Raw genomic sequence first — 15292 nt, 5'->3', positions numbered from 1 at the left:
TTTGTTAGATCCTTCAGATCCATGCAACGTGCTACAGAACATGGGGAACACGGGGCACTTACTTATCCAGGTATATGGAGGACAGGCTGTAGACTTGGTCCATCTTCTGCAGGGTTATTTCGTGTTCCGATTTCAGGACGGGCGCGGAGGCTCCTGTGTCGGGCTGGGTCAGAATCTTCCGGGTCTTCTCGCTCACCTTGTCCAGGTTCTTCTGAATAGTCTCCAGTTCAAAATGAATTTGCTGAGGAAAGTAGAACAGAATCAGGTGAGGAACGGTGGACATGGTCCCTATGGAGGTCCTCATTCTATAGGTCCTTACAACTTAGAAAGCCGCCAGCCGGACTAGCACCAGGTCTCCCGGCTCGGCCCACACCCATCGCTAGGACCAGGTCTCCCGGCTCGGCCCACACCCATCGCTAGGACCAGGTCTCCCGGCTCGGCCCACACCCATCGCTAGGACCAGGTCTCCCGGCTCGGCCCACACCCATCGCTAGGACCAGGTCTCCCGGCTCGGCCCACACCCATCGCTAGGACCAGGTCTCCCGGCTCGGCCCACACCCATCGCTAGGACCAGGTCTCCCGGCTCGGCCCACACCCATCGCTAGGACCATGTCTCCCAGCTCGGCCCACACCCATCGCTAGGACCAGGTCTCCCGGCTCGGCCCCCTCCCTCACTATAGGGCAGTATATATAGTCATGGTGGTCCCTCCCTCACTATAGGGCAGTATATATAGTTATGGTGGTCCCTCCCTCACTATAGGGCAGTATATATAGTTATGGTGGTCCCTCCCTCACTATAGGGCAGTATATATAGTCATGGTGGTCCCTCCCTCACTATAGGGCAGTATATATTGTCATGGCGGTCCCTCCCTCACTATAGGGCAGTATATATAGTTATGGTGGTCCCTCCCTCACTATAGGGCAGTATATATAGTTATGGTGGTCCCTCCCTCACTATAGGGCAGTATATCTAGTCATGGTGGTCCCTCCCTCACTATAGGGCAGTATATATAGTTATGGTGGTCCCTCCCTCACTATAGGGCGGTATATATAGTTATGGTGGTCCCTCCCTCACTATAGGGCAGTATATATAGTCATGGTGGTCCCTCCCTCACTATAGGGCAGTATATATAGTTATACTGGTCCCTCCCTCACTATAGGGCGGTATATATAGTCATGGTGGTCCCTCCCTCACTATAGGGCGGTATATATAGTCATGGTGGTCCCTCCCTCACTATAGGGCGGTATATATAGTCATGGTGGTCCCTCCCTCACTATAGGGCGGTATATATAGTTATGGTGGTCCCTCCCTCACTATAGGGCAGTATATATAGTCATGGTGGTCCCTCCCTCACTATAGGGCAGTATATATAGTTATGGTGGTCCCTCCCTCACTATAGGGCAGTATATATAGTCATGGTGGTCCCTCCCTCACTATAGGGCAGTATATATAGTTATGGTGGTCCCTCCCTCACTATAGGGCAGTATATATAGTTATGGTGGTCCCTCCCTCACTATAGGGCGGTATATATAGTCATGGTGGTCCCTCCCTCACTATAGGGCGGTATATATAGTTATGGTGGTCCCTCCCTCACTATAGGGCAGTATATATAGTTATGGTGGTCCCTCCCTCACTATAGGGCGGTATATATAGTCATGGTGGTCCCTCCCTCACTATAGGGCGGTATATATAGTTATGGTGGTCCCTCCCTCACTATAGGGCGGTATATATAGTCATGGTGGTCCCTCCCTCACTATAGGGCGGTATATATAGTTATGGTGGTCCCTCCCTCACTATAGGGCAGTATATATAGTTATACTGGTCCCTCCCTCACTATAGGGCAGTATATATAGTCATGGTGGTCCCTCCCTCACTATAGGGCAGTATATATAGTTATGGTGGTCCCTCCCTCACTATAGGGCAGTATATATAGTTATGGTGGTCCCTCCCTCACTATAGGGCAGTATATATAGTTATGGTGGTCCCTCCCTCACTATAGGGCGGTATATATAGTTATGGTGGTCCCTCCCTCACTATAGGGCAGTATATATAGTCATGGTGGTCCCTCCCTCACTATAGGGCGGTATATATAGTTATACTGGTCCCTCCCTCACTATAGGGCGGTATATATAGTCATGGTGGTCCCTCCCTCACTATAGGGCGGTATATATAGTTATACTGGTCCCTCCCTCACTATAGGGCGGTATATATAGTCATGGTGGTCCCTCCCTCACTATAGGGCGGTATATATAGTTATACTGGTCCCTCCCTCACTATAGGGCAGTATATATAGTTATGGTGGTCCCTCCCTCACTATAGGGCAGTATATATAGTTATGGTGGTCCCTCCCTCACTATAGGGCAGTATATATAGTTATACTGGTCCCTCCCTCACTATAGGGCAGTATATATAGTCATGGTGGTCCCTCCCTCACTATAGGGCGGTATATATAGTTATACTGGTCCCTCCCTCACTATAGGGCGGTATATATAGTCATGGTGGTCCCTCCCTCACTATAGGGCGGTATATATAGTCATGGTGGTCCCTCCCTCACTATAGGGCAGTATATATAGTTATGGTGGTCCCTCCCTCACTATAGGGCAGTATATATAGTTATGGTGGTCCCTCCCTCACTATAGGGCAGTATATATAGTTATACTGGTCCCTCCCTCACTATAGGGCAGTATATATAGTTATGGTGGTCCCTCCCTCACTATAGGGCAGTATATATAGTTATACTGGTCCCTCCCTCACTATAGGGCGGTATATATAGTCATGGTGGTCCCTCCCTCACTATAGGGCGGTATATATAGTCATGGTGGTCCCTCCCTCACTATAGGGCAGTATATATAGTTATGGTGGTCCCTCCCTCACTATAGGGCAGTATATATAGTTATACTGGTCCCTCCCTCACTATAGGGCGGTATATATAGTCATGGTGGTCCCTCCCTCACTATAGGGCGGTATATATAGTCATGGTGGTCCCTCCCTCACGATGAGCCAAAGTTATTGCAATAACTTCCTAAATTCACTTGTACTGTAAAATACCATTTCCCGAACTGGGCTTCGCAGCCAATACATTAATACTGTGCGGCGCTCCTGGTCCGGCTCCGCACAGCATTAGAACGACGTCTTATGCGACTCGACTTTGGATATATCATCCCTAGGAACTGTGCAAGTCCAGACGGAAGGACCTGTGAGCTTCTATTGGCTGATAAGGGTCATGTGACTGTGTGAATGGCAGTTAGAATGTGAGGGAAGCTGTGAGCTTCTATTGGCTGATAAAGGTCATGTGACCAAGCTTCTATCGGCTAATTCATTTTTTGGGAATCTCTCGGGAACGGTGAGTCCTAGAGAGCCGAGACCCGGTCTAAAACCTTCCCGGACACCTGATGTACCTGTGCGCCAAATGTGGGGCCGATCCGTCCAGTCGTGTGGCCGTGCATAAAGAACAGACAGACAACAGACTGACATTTTCTATACACAAGAGACACTCATGTCTGGAGTCTGGATGGATTCAGGAGAACTATCTGACAATCTGGGGCCTGTTAGGGCCCAGTGACCTACCTGCTGGTCTCCGATCCTCTGGGAACACTCTCTGATGGGATCTTTGTCCAGGGGGCTGCGGATCTTGCTGACGGTGCGAGCCTCGCAGCCTTCTAGCTGGAGCTGGATGTTCTTCAGCTGGGAGATGTAGTTCTTACACGCACTCTCGTCCTGCTCCCCTACAAAGACAACATCACGTCCCAGGTGAGAACTCCTGAGGTCACCACAGCTGCAGGGTGGCCTTCTGGTCGCTCCACTTACCTCGCTCTATGCTGCGCAGCAGAGTCTCGTACTTCTGGTTGCAGGAGTTGTACTCCATCTCGATTTTCATGCGGTCGTCCGGATGGAAGTTCTGGGAGTCCTGGCTGTCCCGCATAAAGTCCTGGTAATGTGTCTCCAGGCTTCTGAGGATCAGCTTATACTCCTCGGAGGTCGTACTGCGGAACTGCAGGGAATGGAGGACACATCAGTACAGCGGGGGCACCGCGGGGGACAAAAGAAACGGCTGAAGGTTCACTAATCCCGTAAAGGTGAGCAGCTCACACCGGCCTTATGTGCAGAATATGGCGGCATTATACGCTGCAGCTCACACCGGCCTTATGTGCAGAATATGGCGGAATTATACGCTGCAGCTCACACCGGCCTTATGTGCAGAATATGGCGGCATTATACGCTGCAGCTCACACCGGCCTTATGTGCAGAATATGACGGAATTATACGCTGCAGCACACACCGGCCTTATGTGCAGAATATGACGGCATTATACGCTGCAGCACACACCGGCCTTATGTGCAGAATATGGCGGAATTATACGCTGCAGCACACACCGGCCTTATGTGCAGAAAATGGCGGCATTATATGCTGCAGCACACACCGGCCTTATGTGCAGAATATGGCGGCATTATACGCTGCAGCTCACACCGGCCTTATGTGCAGAATATGGCGGCATTATACGCTGCAGCACACACCGGCCTTATGTGCAGAATATGGCGGCATTATACGCTGCAGCACACACCAGCTTCAAGTGCAGAATATGACGGCATTATATGCTGCAGCTCACACCGGCCTTATGTGCAGAATATGGCGGCATTATACGCTGCAGCTCACACCGGCCTTATATGCAGAATATGGCGGCATTATACGCTGCAGCACACACTGGCGCCATGTTACATGACTGACCGTGACGAGAGTCCAGGACTGGATGAGCTGAATGTCGCGCTGCAGGTACTGGTAGGACAGCAGGCTCTTCAGGTCGATGTGCATCCTCTGCCACTGGGTGAGCAGGTTCTGGTGGCCGCTCTGGAGTCTGTCAGAGGACACAAGACAATGAGCACAAACCGCCGGACAGACCCGCCGTAGAGAGAGAGGGCGGCCGGCATCACCTGCTGACAGCGTCCAGCGCCTCTTTGTTGGGTGGAGGGACGATGAAGCAGACGGACGGCACCACGGCATCGCTCCCCGCAGAGTTCTGCACCTTCCACTTGTACGGCTGAGAGTTGTTGACCAGCAGACACTCATCTCCTTTATGTATGGTGATCTGTAAGGAGACCACAGAGACCTGAGACATCATCCCAAAGGTCTGTCCCATGTTAATGGTTTGCTACAATGTATCAGTGCAGGTAAATGCATCCGTCAATGAAATCATGTGACAGTGCTTTTTTATTATTATTATACTGCCACTTTATGACATTGACCTAATGCACTGTCCATACACGACCATGGATGATGCTTCTGGGCTTTCCTCCGTGAGGCTGTCACCTGACTGTAGTGTGGGGGGTGACCCAGCGGAGATCAGGAGGATTGCCCTAACACGCTGCTATACCCTAGATTTACACCCAGATCGTCGTCTGCCCATCAGAAATATTTTTTTCCATCTAAATAAATTCTTCCAGTCTTTGCAGTGGTCAGAGCTCTGAATGCTGGTGCGGTCGGCCTGCAGCCTCCACTAGGGGGAGCTCACGGCAGACTGTGTTACTATCGAGTAGAACTGTCTGCAGGGAGCTCCCCCTGGTGGTGGCCGCAGGCAACATGTTATCATGTAACTACAGGGAGTGCAGAATTATTAGGCAAATGAGTATTTTGACCACATCATCCTCTTTATGCATGTTGTCTTACTCCAAGCTGTATAGGCTCGAAAGCCTACTACCAATTAAGCATATTAGATGATGTGCATCTCTGTAATGAGAAGGGGTGTGGTCTAATGACATCAACACCCTATATCAGGTGTGCATAATTATTAGGCAACTTCCTTTCCTTTGGCAAAATGGGTCAAAAGAAGGACTTGACAGGCTCAGAAAAGTCAAAAATAGTGAGATATCTTGCAGAGGGATGCAGCACTCTTAAAATTGCAAAGCTTCTGAAGCGTGATCATCGAACAATCAAGCGTTTCATTCAAAATAGTCAACAGGGTCGCAAGAAGCGTGTGGAAAAACCAAGGCGCAAAATAACTGCCCATGAACTGAGAAAAGTCAAGCGTGCAGCTGCCAAGATGCCACTTGCCACCAGTTTGGCCATATTTCAGAGCTGCAACATCACTGGAGTGCCCAAAAGCACAAGGTGTGCAATACTCAGAGACATGGCCAAGGTAAGAAAGGCTGAAAGACGACCACCACTGAACAAGACACACAAGCTGAAACGTCAAGACTGGGCCAAGAAATATCTCAAGACTGATTTTTCTAAGGTTTTATGGACTGATGAAATGAGAGTGAGTCTTGATGGGCCAGATGGATGGGCCCGTGGCTGGATTGGTAAAGGGCAGAGAGCTCCAGTCCGACTCAGACGCCAGCAAGGTGGAGGTGGAGTACTGGTTTGGGCTGGTATCATCAAAGATGAGCTTGTGGGGCCTTTTCGGGTTGAGGATGAAGTCAAGCTCAACTCCCAGTCCTACTGCCAGTTTCTGGAAGACACCTTCTTCAAGCAGTGGTACAGGAAGAAGTCTGCATCCTTCAAGAAAAACATGATTTTCATGCAGGACAATGCTCCATCACACGCGTCCAAGTACTCCACAGCGTGGCTGGCAAGAAAGGGTATAAAAGAAGAAAATCTAATGACATGGCCTCCTTGTTCACCTGATCTGAACCCCATTGAGAACCTGTGGTCCATCATCAAATGTGAGATTTACAAGGAGGGAAAACAGTAGACCTCTCTGAACAGTGTCTGGGAGGCTGTGGTTGCTGCTGCACGCAATGTTGATGGTGAACAGATCAAAACACTGACAGAATCCATGGATGGCAGGCTTTTGAGTGTCCTTGCAAAGAAAGGTGGCTATATTGGTCACTGATTTGTTTTTGTTTTGTTTTTGAATGTCAGAAATGTCTATTTGTGAATGTTGAGATGTTATATTGGTTTCACTGGTAAAAATAAATAATTGAAATGGGTATATATTTGTTTTTTGTTAAGTTGCCTAATAATTATGCACAGTAATAGTCACCTGCACACACAGATATCCCCCTAAAATAGCTAAAACTAAAAACAAACTAAAAACTACTTCCAAAAATATTCAGCTTTGATATTAATGAGTTTTTTGGGTTCATTGAGAACATGGTTGTTGTTCAATAATAAAATTAATCCTCAAAAATACAACTTGCCTAATAATTCTGCACTCCCTGTATGCAGGGGATTTGGTGCTTTGTACCAGAAGACCACTAGATACTACATTAATCACTACTGAATTTTGCATCTAAAAACAACTTGATGACAAAAGGTGGAGAGGCGTCCCCTTCATTGTCCCCTGTGCCCCCCCCGTAACTGGTCATGGTCAGTGCACACTTCATATGGGAGCTCGTAAGCGGGGCAGATTTATTACTGCAGGAGATGCAACGAGATTTGTTCCAGGGTCAGTGACCCTGCTCCCGCTCCGGCACACGGGGTCTCAGCACGGAGGGTCTCAAGCGACCAGCTGTTGGCAAGGCCAGCAGCACCATTTGTGGGTATAGAAGTGGCACTGACTGGACACAGCTGGGCACTGCCCTCCTGATGCAGCATGTCAGAGATGGGCCCCACATTAGCCCAGAGCCACCCCTGCCTTACCTCCATCTGCTTGTAGTCACACACGGTCTGAACGGGTTGCTGCCCTTTTGGAGGGTTGGCTGGACTGCGAGGTTTCAGCTGCACTATGGCCTTCGCCCGCTTGGCGAGGCCAGAGATTTGACCCTTGTACTCCGCCAGCTGCTCCTTTTCATTCTGTGGGAGATCAGAATAATGTCTGTCACGTGTGGTTCACCCAGAATCTGTCAGGGCACCTATGTAACATGGCGCCCACATGGTAGACTACACAGCAAACGCATGCCCAGGTACAGAAATCCTGAGATGCCCCCAGACTCACGATGCTGTCCTGGACCAGGTCCTCCAGCCGGGTCGCGGTGATGGATCGGTCACATGTGTACTTCCTGCGCATGGTGTCCTGAATCTTCTTGAGATGATCCTCAGCCTCCTTTACATCAGTAAAAAACTGTCACAAGGAAAGTGGAGAACGTGAGGATTGTAAAACCAGGACATGGCAGAAGGCAGAGCACATACAGGACCGATTCTACCCCTTCATACCTGGAAGTAAGCCGTGTTCTCCTTCAGGTGAGCCTCAATGCAGCAGCAAAGCTGAAGCATCCAACTCCACTGAGTCTGCAGAGCTGCCTGGAACGCCTGCGGGAGAGGAGCACGTCAGCTGAAGGCTCCGCTCTGCCAGGACTCGGTCAGAGAGGCCCAGAGACATGTACTCACCTCCACTGTGGTTTTACCAGGGTGGTCCTCACGGAGGAGACGGTCACCAGTGTTCTGGATTTCCTTTATCTTCCTTTCCTTCAGTTCAAGCTCCCGCATCAATCCCTAAATGCAGATAAATAGTAGGAGGCATAATTCTCAAGCCTCGTCCCCTGAACCTACACCTTAGGACCTGGAATCTCACAGTCTTGAAGACCCTTCTCCAATCTGAACTCCACATCTGATCTGGGCTACCATCTTCTCATGATATCCCAATGATCCCCCTCACACACGACCTTCGCTCCCTGGTCTAACCTCTCATCCGCTCCTCCAGGTTTCATCTCCTGATCCTATTAATTGCTCAAGGCTTTGATCCCTCCTTATGGCCCCTTGGTCCGACACCTACCCCCTTTGATTCCACTGTGACCTGATCCCCTCAGTGGTCCCATGGATTTGCTCCTGTGGTATCCCCCCCGTGGTACCATGCTCTGATCTCCTGTGTTATCTGATCCCCCTTAGGGGTCCCATGGGTTTGCTCCTGTGGTATCCCCCGTGGTACCATGCTCTGATTCCCCTCAGGGGTCCCATGGATTTGATCCCCTGTGTGGTCCTGTGGTATCCCCCCGTGGTACCATGCTCTGATCTCCTCTGTTATCTGATCCCCCTCAGTGGTCCCATGGGTTTGTTCCTGTGGTATCCCCCCGTGGTACCATGCTCTGATCTCCTCTGTGATCTGATCCCCCTCAGTGGGACCATGGGTTTGCTCCTGTGGTCTGATCCCCTGTGTGGTCCTGTGGTATCCCCCCCGTGGTACCATGCTCTGATCTCCTGTGTTATCTGATCCTGATTTGCTCCTGTGGTCTGATCCCTGTGGTATCCCCCCGTGGTACCATGCTCTGATCTCCTCTGTAATCTGATCCCCCTCAGTGGTCCCATGGGTTTGTTCCTGTGGTATCCCCCCGTGGTACCATGCTCTGATCTCCTCTGTAATCTGATCCCCCTCAGTGGGACCATGGGTTTGTTCCTGTGGTATCCCCCCGTGGTACCATGCTCTGATCTCCTCTGTAATCTGATCCCCCTCAGTGGGACCATGGGTTTGTTCCTGTGGTATCCCCCCGTGGTACCATGCTCTGATCTCCTCTGTAATCTGATCCCCCTCAGTGGGACCATGGGTTTGTTCCTGTGGTATCCCCCCGTGGTACCATGCTCTGATCTCCTCTGTAATCTGATCCCCCTCAGTGGGACCATGGGTTTGCTCCTGTGGTCTGATCCCCTGTGTGGTCCTGTGGTATCATGCTCTGATCACCTCGGTGATCTGATCCCCCTCAGTGGTCCCATGGGTTTGTTCCTGTGGTATCCCCCCGTGGTACCATGCTCTGGTCTCCTGTGTTATCTGATCCTGATTTGCTCCTGTGGTATCCTCCCGTGGTACCATGCTCCCCCTCAGTGGTCCCATGGGTTTGTTCCTGTGGTATCCCCCCCCGTGGTACCATGCTCTGGTCTCCTGTGTTATCTGATCCTGATTTGCTCCTGTGGTCTGATCCCCTGTGTGGTCCTGTGGTATCCTCCCGTGGTACCATGCTCCCCCTCAGTGGTCCCATGGGTTTGCTCCTGTGGTCTGATGCCCTTTGTCCCCCTCCCTCACCGAGTAGTTGTCCTTTTTGCTCGCCATGTTGGTGTTGCGCTCGCTCCAGTCGAAGTTGACTTCTTCCTCCTCCTTGTCGTTCAGCCACATGAGCTCTTTGGTTGCGGCGAGCACGAATGCGTGGAGGCTCTCCAGGTGTCGCAGTCTGGCCTTGGAGGAGTTCTGGAAGGATGACAATAGACCATGAATACGATGACGACCCCCGTGAGACCCCCAACAGCAGGTCGGTGACGGGAGGGGCTCACCAGCAGCTTGGCGTACTGTAGATCCAGTTTCCCCAGATATTCCTGGTAGGTTCCACGAGTCCCTGACATCTGAGCCTGGAACAGAAATGGCAGTGAGGCCTCTGGACGGAGGAGATTCAGCCGCGCTCAGGACACATCACTCACCTCGTCGGCCCGCGCTCGTTCAATCTTGGACCGGAACTCATTAATGGACTGATGGAGGCCGCGGTGGCTGCCCAGTTGGGACTCCACGCTGGGGAGGTCGGAGCCCCACTCTGCGGCATTGATCCGTTTCTGGTTCTCTTCCACCCAGCCGAGCAGGTCCTGGAGGTAGCGCCGGGTGACCTCATCCACCTCCGGCCGTGAGGCCTGCTGGCTCACTTGAGTTACGTGGGTGACGACCTGAGTGGCCCCCGACTTTATCCGCAGATTGTACTCTGTGCGTATGGCGACCAGCCGCTCATGGAGGCGGTAGACTCTGGTAATAAAAGCATCCAGAGAGTTAATATAAAGCGGGCGCCATGACGGTGCCGGCCCTGCTGCACTACACGGACCACATTATGGCACTTTTCTAATGAGGTCGCGCCCTTGGTTCTGTCTGCACTATACCTGCGATACATCTGCTCGCCCTGAGGATGGCGTCCATCTTTAAGAGCCTGCACGTCATTGAACAGAACCCGTATCATGGTGTCGGCCTTGTCCAGGTCCCGCTCGATGTCTCCTGCCCGCTGTAGCGGCTTCCCAGCATTCAGGAGGCGGATATTCTGCCAAAGAAAAGGTCATTAGCACAATGTATGGTGGCCGCCCTGGACCCTCGGGGGCCCCGAGGAGAACCGCTCTTTACAGATTAGCACCACAGCCCAAAATGACTCGCTGGATAATGAAATGTTCTGCAACTGCTCATCGTTCTCAAATCTTTGCTTGCTGTCAGTGAATGTGAACGCTGGTGGTTTACATCCTTCCTGATCTGGCCCTGCCCCCCCTGCGGTGCACAACTCACCGTCTGCAGTAAGGCGTCCGCCTGGTTCAGCTGCTCCTCACACAGTCCGGACTCCATCTGCAGCTTGCTGACAGTTCTCTGCAGACGTTCCAACCTGTCCCAACAATGACAAGAATAGAATTATAGCAGTGTACCCACTGACAGACCCACCCATATGATGTATATAGCGGTTACACAGGCGACGGGAGCACGACCATCCTGTAGTCCGGGGCACAACTAACTCACATCAAGGTGCCCCAAGTCCAGGCACAGCCCTAGATACATGGCGAGCGCCCCTAAGATACACGGTATGCACCCCAGATATGTGGACCCAGCAATACGCACAGTCCCCGGGGAGGTCACCAATACCAGGAGTCCTGGGGGGGAAGGGGGTCACCAATACCAGGAGTCCTGGGGGGGAAGGGGGTCACCAATACCAGGAGTCCCACCAATACCAGGAGTCCTGGGGGGGAAGGGGGTCACAAATACCAGGAGTCCCACCAATACCAGGAGTCCTGGGGGGGAAGGGGGTCACCAATACCAGGAGTCCTGGGGGGGGGGGAAGGGGGTCACCAATACCAGGAGTCCCACCAATACCAGGAGTCCTGGGGGGGAAGGGGGTCACCAATACCAGGAGTCCCACCAATATGAGAAATCAGTTGCAGTGACCATGCTCTAACCTGACAGAATAACGAGGATCACACAGATCGTCCTCGGTCCTGCTCGGTTCTGACCCAGTCCCATCTGTGCAATTCTATCAAAGTGTATTATAGGAAGTAAGTCCAGAGAGATAGAAAAACACAAATGCTGGTGGCAGAAGAGCTGACAATCTATCAGCAGAAGAGCTGACAATCTATCAGCCTCACCCTTCCTAAAACCCTCAACAAATAAGAGGAACATTACACAACGCCTCCCAGCCTGCGCTCTGTGGCGCCCGCTGCACAGCAGAGGAAAATTACTCAGGAGCTACACCAGCTGCAACATGGAGTCCCTGTCACAATGCTCTGCAGGCTCCACCCCTGTGCAGAACATCTCACCTATCCTGAGTGTGAGGTCCCTGTAGTCATCGCTCTGACACCACTTCTCTGTAGTAGCAGATGTGCAGAGGAAGAAGCCAGTGGCCGCTTCTCCCTCCTCCACCTCCCGAGCCGCCAGCCCTCTCTGGATCTAATTACTGACGGAGTGACTCACAGACCGCGCGCCACAAAGTCAAACTTTTTCCTGCTCTGTGATCGGTACAAGTGGACTGCGAGAACAGCCACCGCCCTGTGAATGGGGTGACAGTCTGCACAGGAGACAAGGGTGCAATGGTCTGCAGCGAGAGAAGCAACTGACACTGAGGAGGAACAGCAATTCACTGACACTGAGGAGGACGCTGCAATTCACTGACACTGAGGAGGACGCTGCAATTCACTGACACAGAGGAGGACGCAGCACATTCACAGTGAATCCCAGCACCTCCTCTCACTTTCGGCTGATGTGACTCATGGAGGAAATCTCCTGCGCTGCACAAACGTCATAAATAGCTGAAAACCTCTCGTCACCAACACAAACAGCGGTAACTACACAGCGCGGTGCAGGGAGGACAGGAAAGCATGCAAAATACCCTGCCCCAATACAACCCCCGAGCTCCAGAGAAACGGCCCCAATACAACCACCGAGCTCCGGAGAAACGGCCCCAATACAACCACCGAGCTCCGGAGAAACTGCCCCAATACAACCACCGAGCTCCGGAGAAACTGCCCCAATACAACCACCGAGCTCCGGAGAAACGGCCCCAATACAACCACCGAGCTCCGGAGAAACCGCCCCAATACAACCACCGAGCTCCGGAGAAACGGCCCCAATACAACCACCGAGCTCCAGAGAAACCGCCCCAATACAACCACAAAGCTCCGGAGGAACGGCCCCAATACAACCCCCGAGCTCCAGAGAAACGACCCCAATACAACCACCGAGCTCCGGAGGAACGGCCCCAATACAACCACCGAGCTCCGGAGGAACGGCCCCAATACAACCCCCGAGCTCCAGAGAAACGACCCCAATACAACCCCCGAGCTCCAGAGAAACGACCCCAATACAACCACCGAGCTCCGGAGAAACGGCCCCAATACAACCACCGAGCTCCAGAGAAACGGCCCCAATACAACCACCGAGCTCCAGAGAAACGACCCCAATACAACCACCGAGCTCCGGAGAAACGGCCCCAATACAACCACCGAGCTCCAGAGAAACCGCCCCAATACAACCACCGAGCTCCAGAGAAACCGCCCCAAACACTATAGCGCCACATACGTATCTGCAGATATAATCCTCACGTGGGGCCGGTCACTTACAGCATTTTATACTACTCACCTACAGCATACGGATGGAGCAGAGTTAACACCTTCAATGGCTCTGCTGCCCCCTATAGATGAGGGCGGGTGGTCTGCTGATGCAGTTTCTGGATGTACCCCAGTGCATGACTGGCGCTATATGGGTACACACCACTAGCTCCGCCCGGCCAGTATGAGGGGTGTCCTGACGGGCCAGGACCCACCACCAGCTCCGCCCGGCCAGTATGAGGGGTGTCCTGACGGGCCAGCACCCACCACCAGCTCCGCCCGGTCAGTATGAGGGGTGTCCTGACGGGTCAGCACCCACCACCAGCTCCGCCCGGTCAGTATGAGGGGTGTCCTGACGGGCCAGCACCCACCACCAGCTCCGCCCGGTCAGTATGAGGGGTGTCCTGACGGGTCAGCACTTACCGCTCCAGCTCGATGCGCAGCAGCTTCTCCCTCTCCAGGATGGACACGTGTAGCTTCCCCCACTCCTTCTCTACGTCCAGGGGGTGGTATCCGGGGGGCACCTTCAGCTGCCCAGATTTAACTGCACCCTAAGGAGGAGATGGCACATTAGTGGAGCAGACGCAGGGATCAGGGCGAAACCAGGGGGCACTATACTCACCTCCAGAGACTGGTACTGAAATCTGGACTGGTTCTTGTCGGCCTCTTTGTTAGGAAGGTCTGTCTCTTTAAATTTCAGGAACTGACGCCACAAAATCTAGAACCGATAGAAAGTTAAATTTATAATAAAAACTGCCCCAAAACGGTCCTTGTGGTATCTATAGAGATAAATGTATAGGGAGCGGGACCACAGGGAGCGGGGCGGCAGAGGAGAGAACCCAGGGAGCGGGGCGGCAGAGGAGAGAACCCAGGGAGCGGGGCGGCAGAGGAGAGAACCCAGGGAGCGGGGCGGCAGAGGAGAGAACCCAGGGAGCGGGGCGGCAGAGGAGAGAACCCAGGGAGCGGGGCGGCAGAGGAGAGAACCCAAGGAGCGGGGCGGCAGAGGAGAGAACCCAAGGAGCGGGGCGGCAGAGGAGAGAACCCAGGGAGCGGGGCGGCAGAGGAGAGAACCCAGGGAGCGGGGCGGCAGAGGAGAGAACCCAGGGAGCGGGGCGGCAGAGGAGAGAACCCAGGGAGCGGGGCGGCAGAGGAGAGAACCCAGGGAGCGGGGCGGCAGAGGAGAGAATCCAGGGAGCGGGGCGGCAGAGGAGAGAATCCAGGGAGCGGGGCGGCACAGGAGAGAATCCAGGGAGCGGGGCGGCAGAGGAGAGAACCCAGGGAGCGGGGCGGCAGAGGAGAGAACCCAGGGAGCGGGGCGGCAGAGGAGAGAACCCAGGGAGCGGGGCGGCAGAGGAGAGAACCCAGGGAGCGGGGCGGCAGAGGAGAGAACCCAGGGAGCGGGGCGGCAGAGGAGAGAACCCAGGGAGCGGGGCGGCAGAGGAGAGAACCCAGGGAGCGGGGCGGCAGAGGAGAGAACCCAGGGAGCGGGGCGGCAGAGGAGAGAACCCAGGGAGCGGGGCGGCAGAGGAGAGAACCCAGGGAGCGGGGCGGCAGAGGAGAGAACCCAGGGAGCGGGGCGGCAGAGGAGAGAACCCAGGGAGCGGGGCGGCAGAGGAGAGAACCCAGGGAGCGGGGCGGCAGAGGAGAGAACCCAGGGAGCGGGGCGGCAGAGGAGAGAACCCAGGGAGCGGGGCGGCAGAGGAGAGAGTCCAGGGAGCGGGGCGGCAGAGGAGAGAGTCCAGGGAGCGGGGCGGCAGAGGAGAGAGTACAGGGAGCGGGGCGGCAGAGGAGAGAATCCAGGGAGCGGGACCGCAGAGGAGAGAATCCAGGGAGCGGGACCGCAGAGGAGAGAATCCAGGGAGCGGGACCGCAGAGGAG

The 15292-nt window shown here is 53.6% G+C and overlaps 1 protein-coding gene across 19 annotated transcripts in view; it reads right to left on the bottom strand.

The window, feature by feature from the left end:
• Window positions 1-15292, bottom strand: part of PLEC (plectin) — a 218105-nt gene that overhangs the window by 35620 nt on the left and 167193 nt on the right. For all 19 annotated transcript variants that reach the window (XM_040433171.1, XM_040433172.1, XM_040433180.1 and 16 more), the window contains 16 exons: window positions 14037-14132; window positions 13838-13965; window positions 11112-11205; window positions 10721-10875; window positions 10277-10589; window positions 10133-10207; window positions 9888-10049; window positions 8264-8368; window positions 8090-8185; window positions 7872-7997; window positions 7577-7729; window positions 4930-5084; window positions 4727-4853; window positions 3809-3992; window positions 3569-3726; window positions 63-241 (listed from right to left, as the gene is read on the bottom strand). In XM_040433171.1, coding sequence (XP_040289105.1) covers window positions 63-241; window positions 3569-3726; window positions 3809-3992; window positions 4727-4853; window positions 4930-5084; window positions 7577-7729; window positions 7872-7997; window positions 8090-8185; window positions 8264-8368; window positions 9888-10049; window positions 10133-10207; window positions 10277-10589; window positions 10721-10875; window positions 11112-11205; window positions 13838-13965; window positions 14037-14132 — 2306 coding nt within the window. The remainder of the gene's footprint in view (window positions 1-62; window positions 242-3568; window positions 3727-3808; window positions 3993-4726; window positions 4854-4929; window positions 5085-7576; window positions 7730-7871; window positions 7998-8089; window positions 8186-8263; window positions 8369-9887; window positions 10050-10132; window positions 10208-10276; window positions 10590-10720; window positions 10876-11111; window positions 11206-13837; window positions 13966-14036; window positions 14133-15292) is intronic.

Source organism: Bufo bufo, chromosome 5 (assembly GCF_905171765.1).
Source record: "Bufo bufo chromosome 5, aBufBuf1.1, whole genome shotgun sequence".
NCBI lineage: Eukaryota > Metazoa > Chordata > Amphibia > Anura > Bufonidae > Bufo > Bufo bufo.
This window is presented reverse-complemented; position numbering and strand designations above follow the sequence as displayed.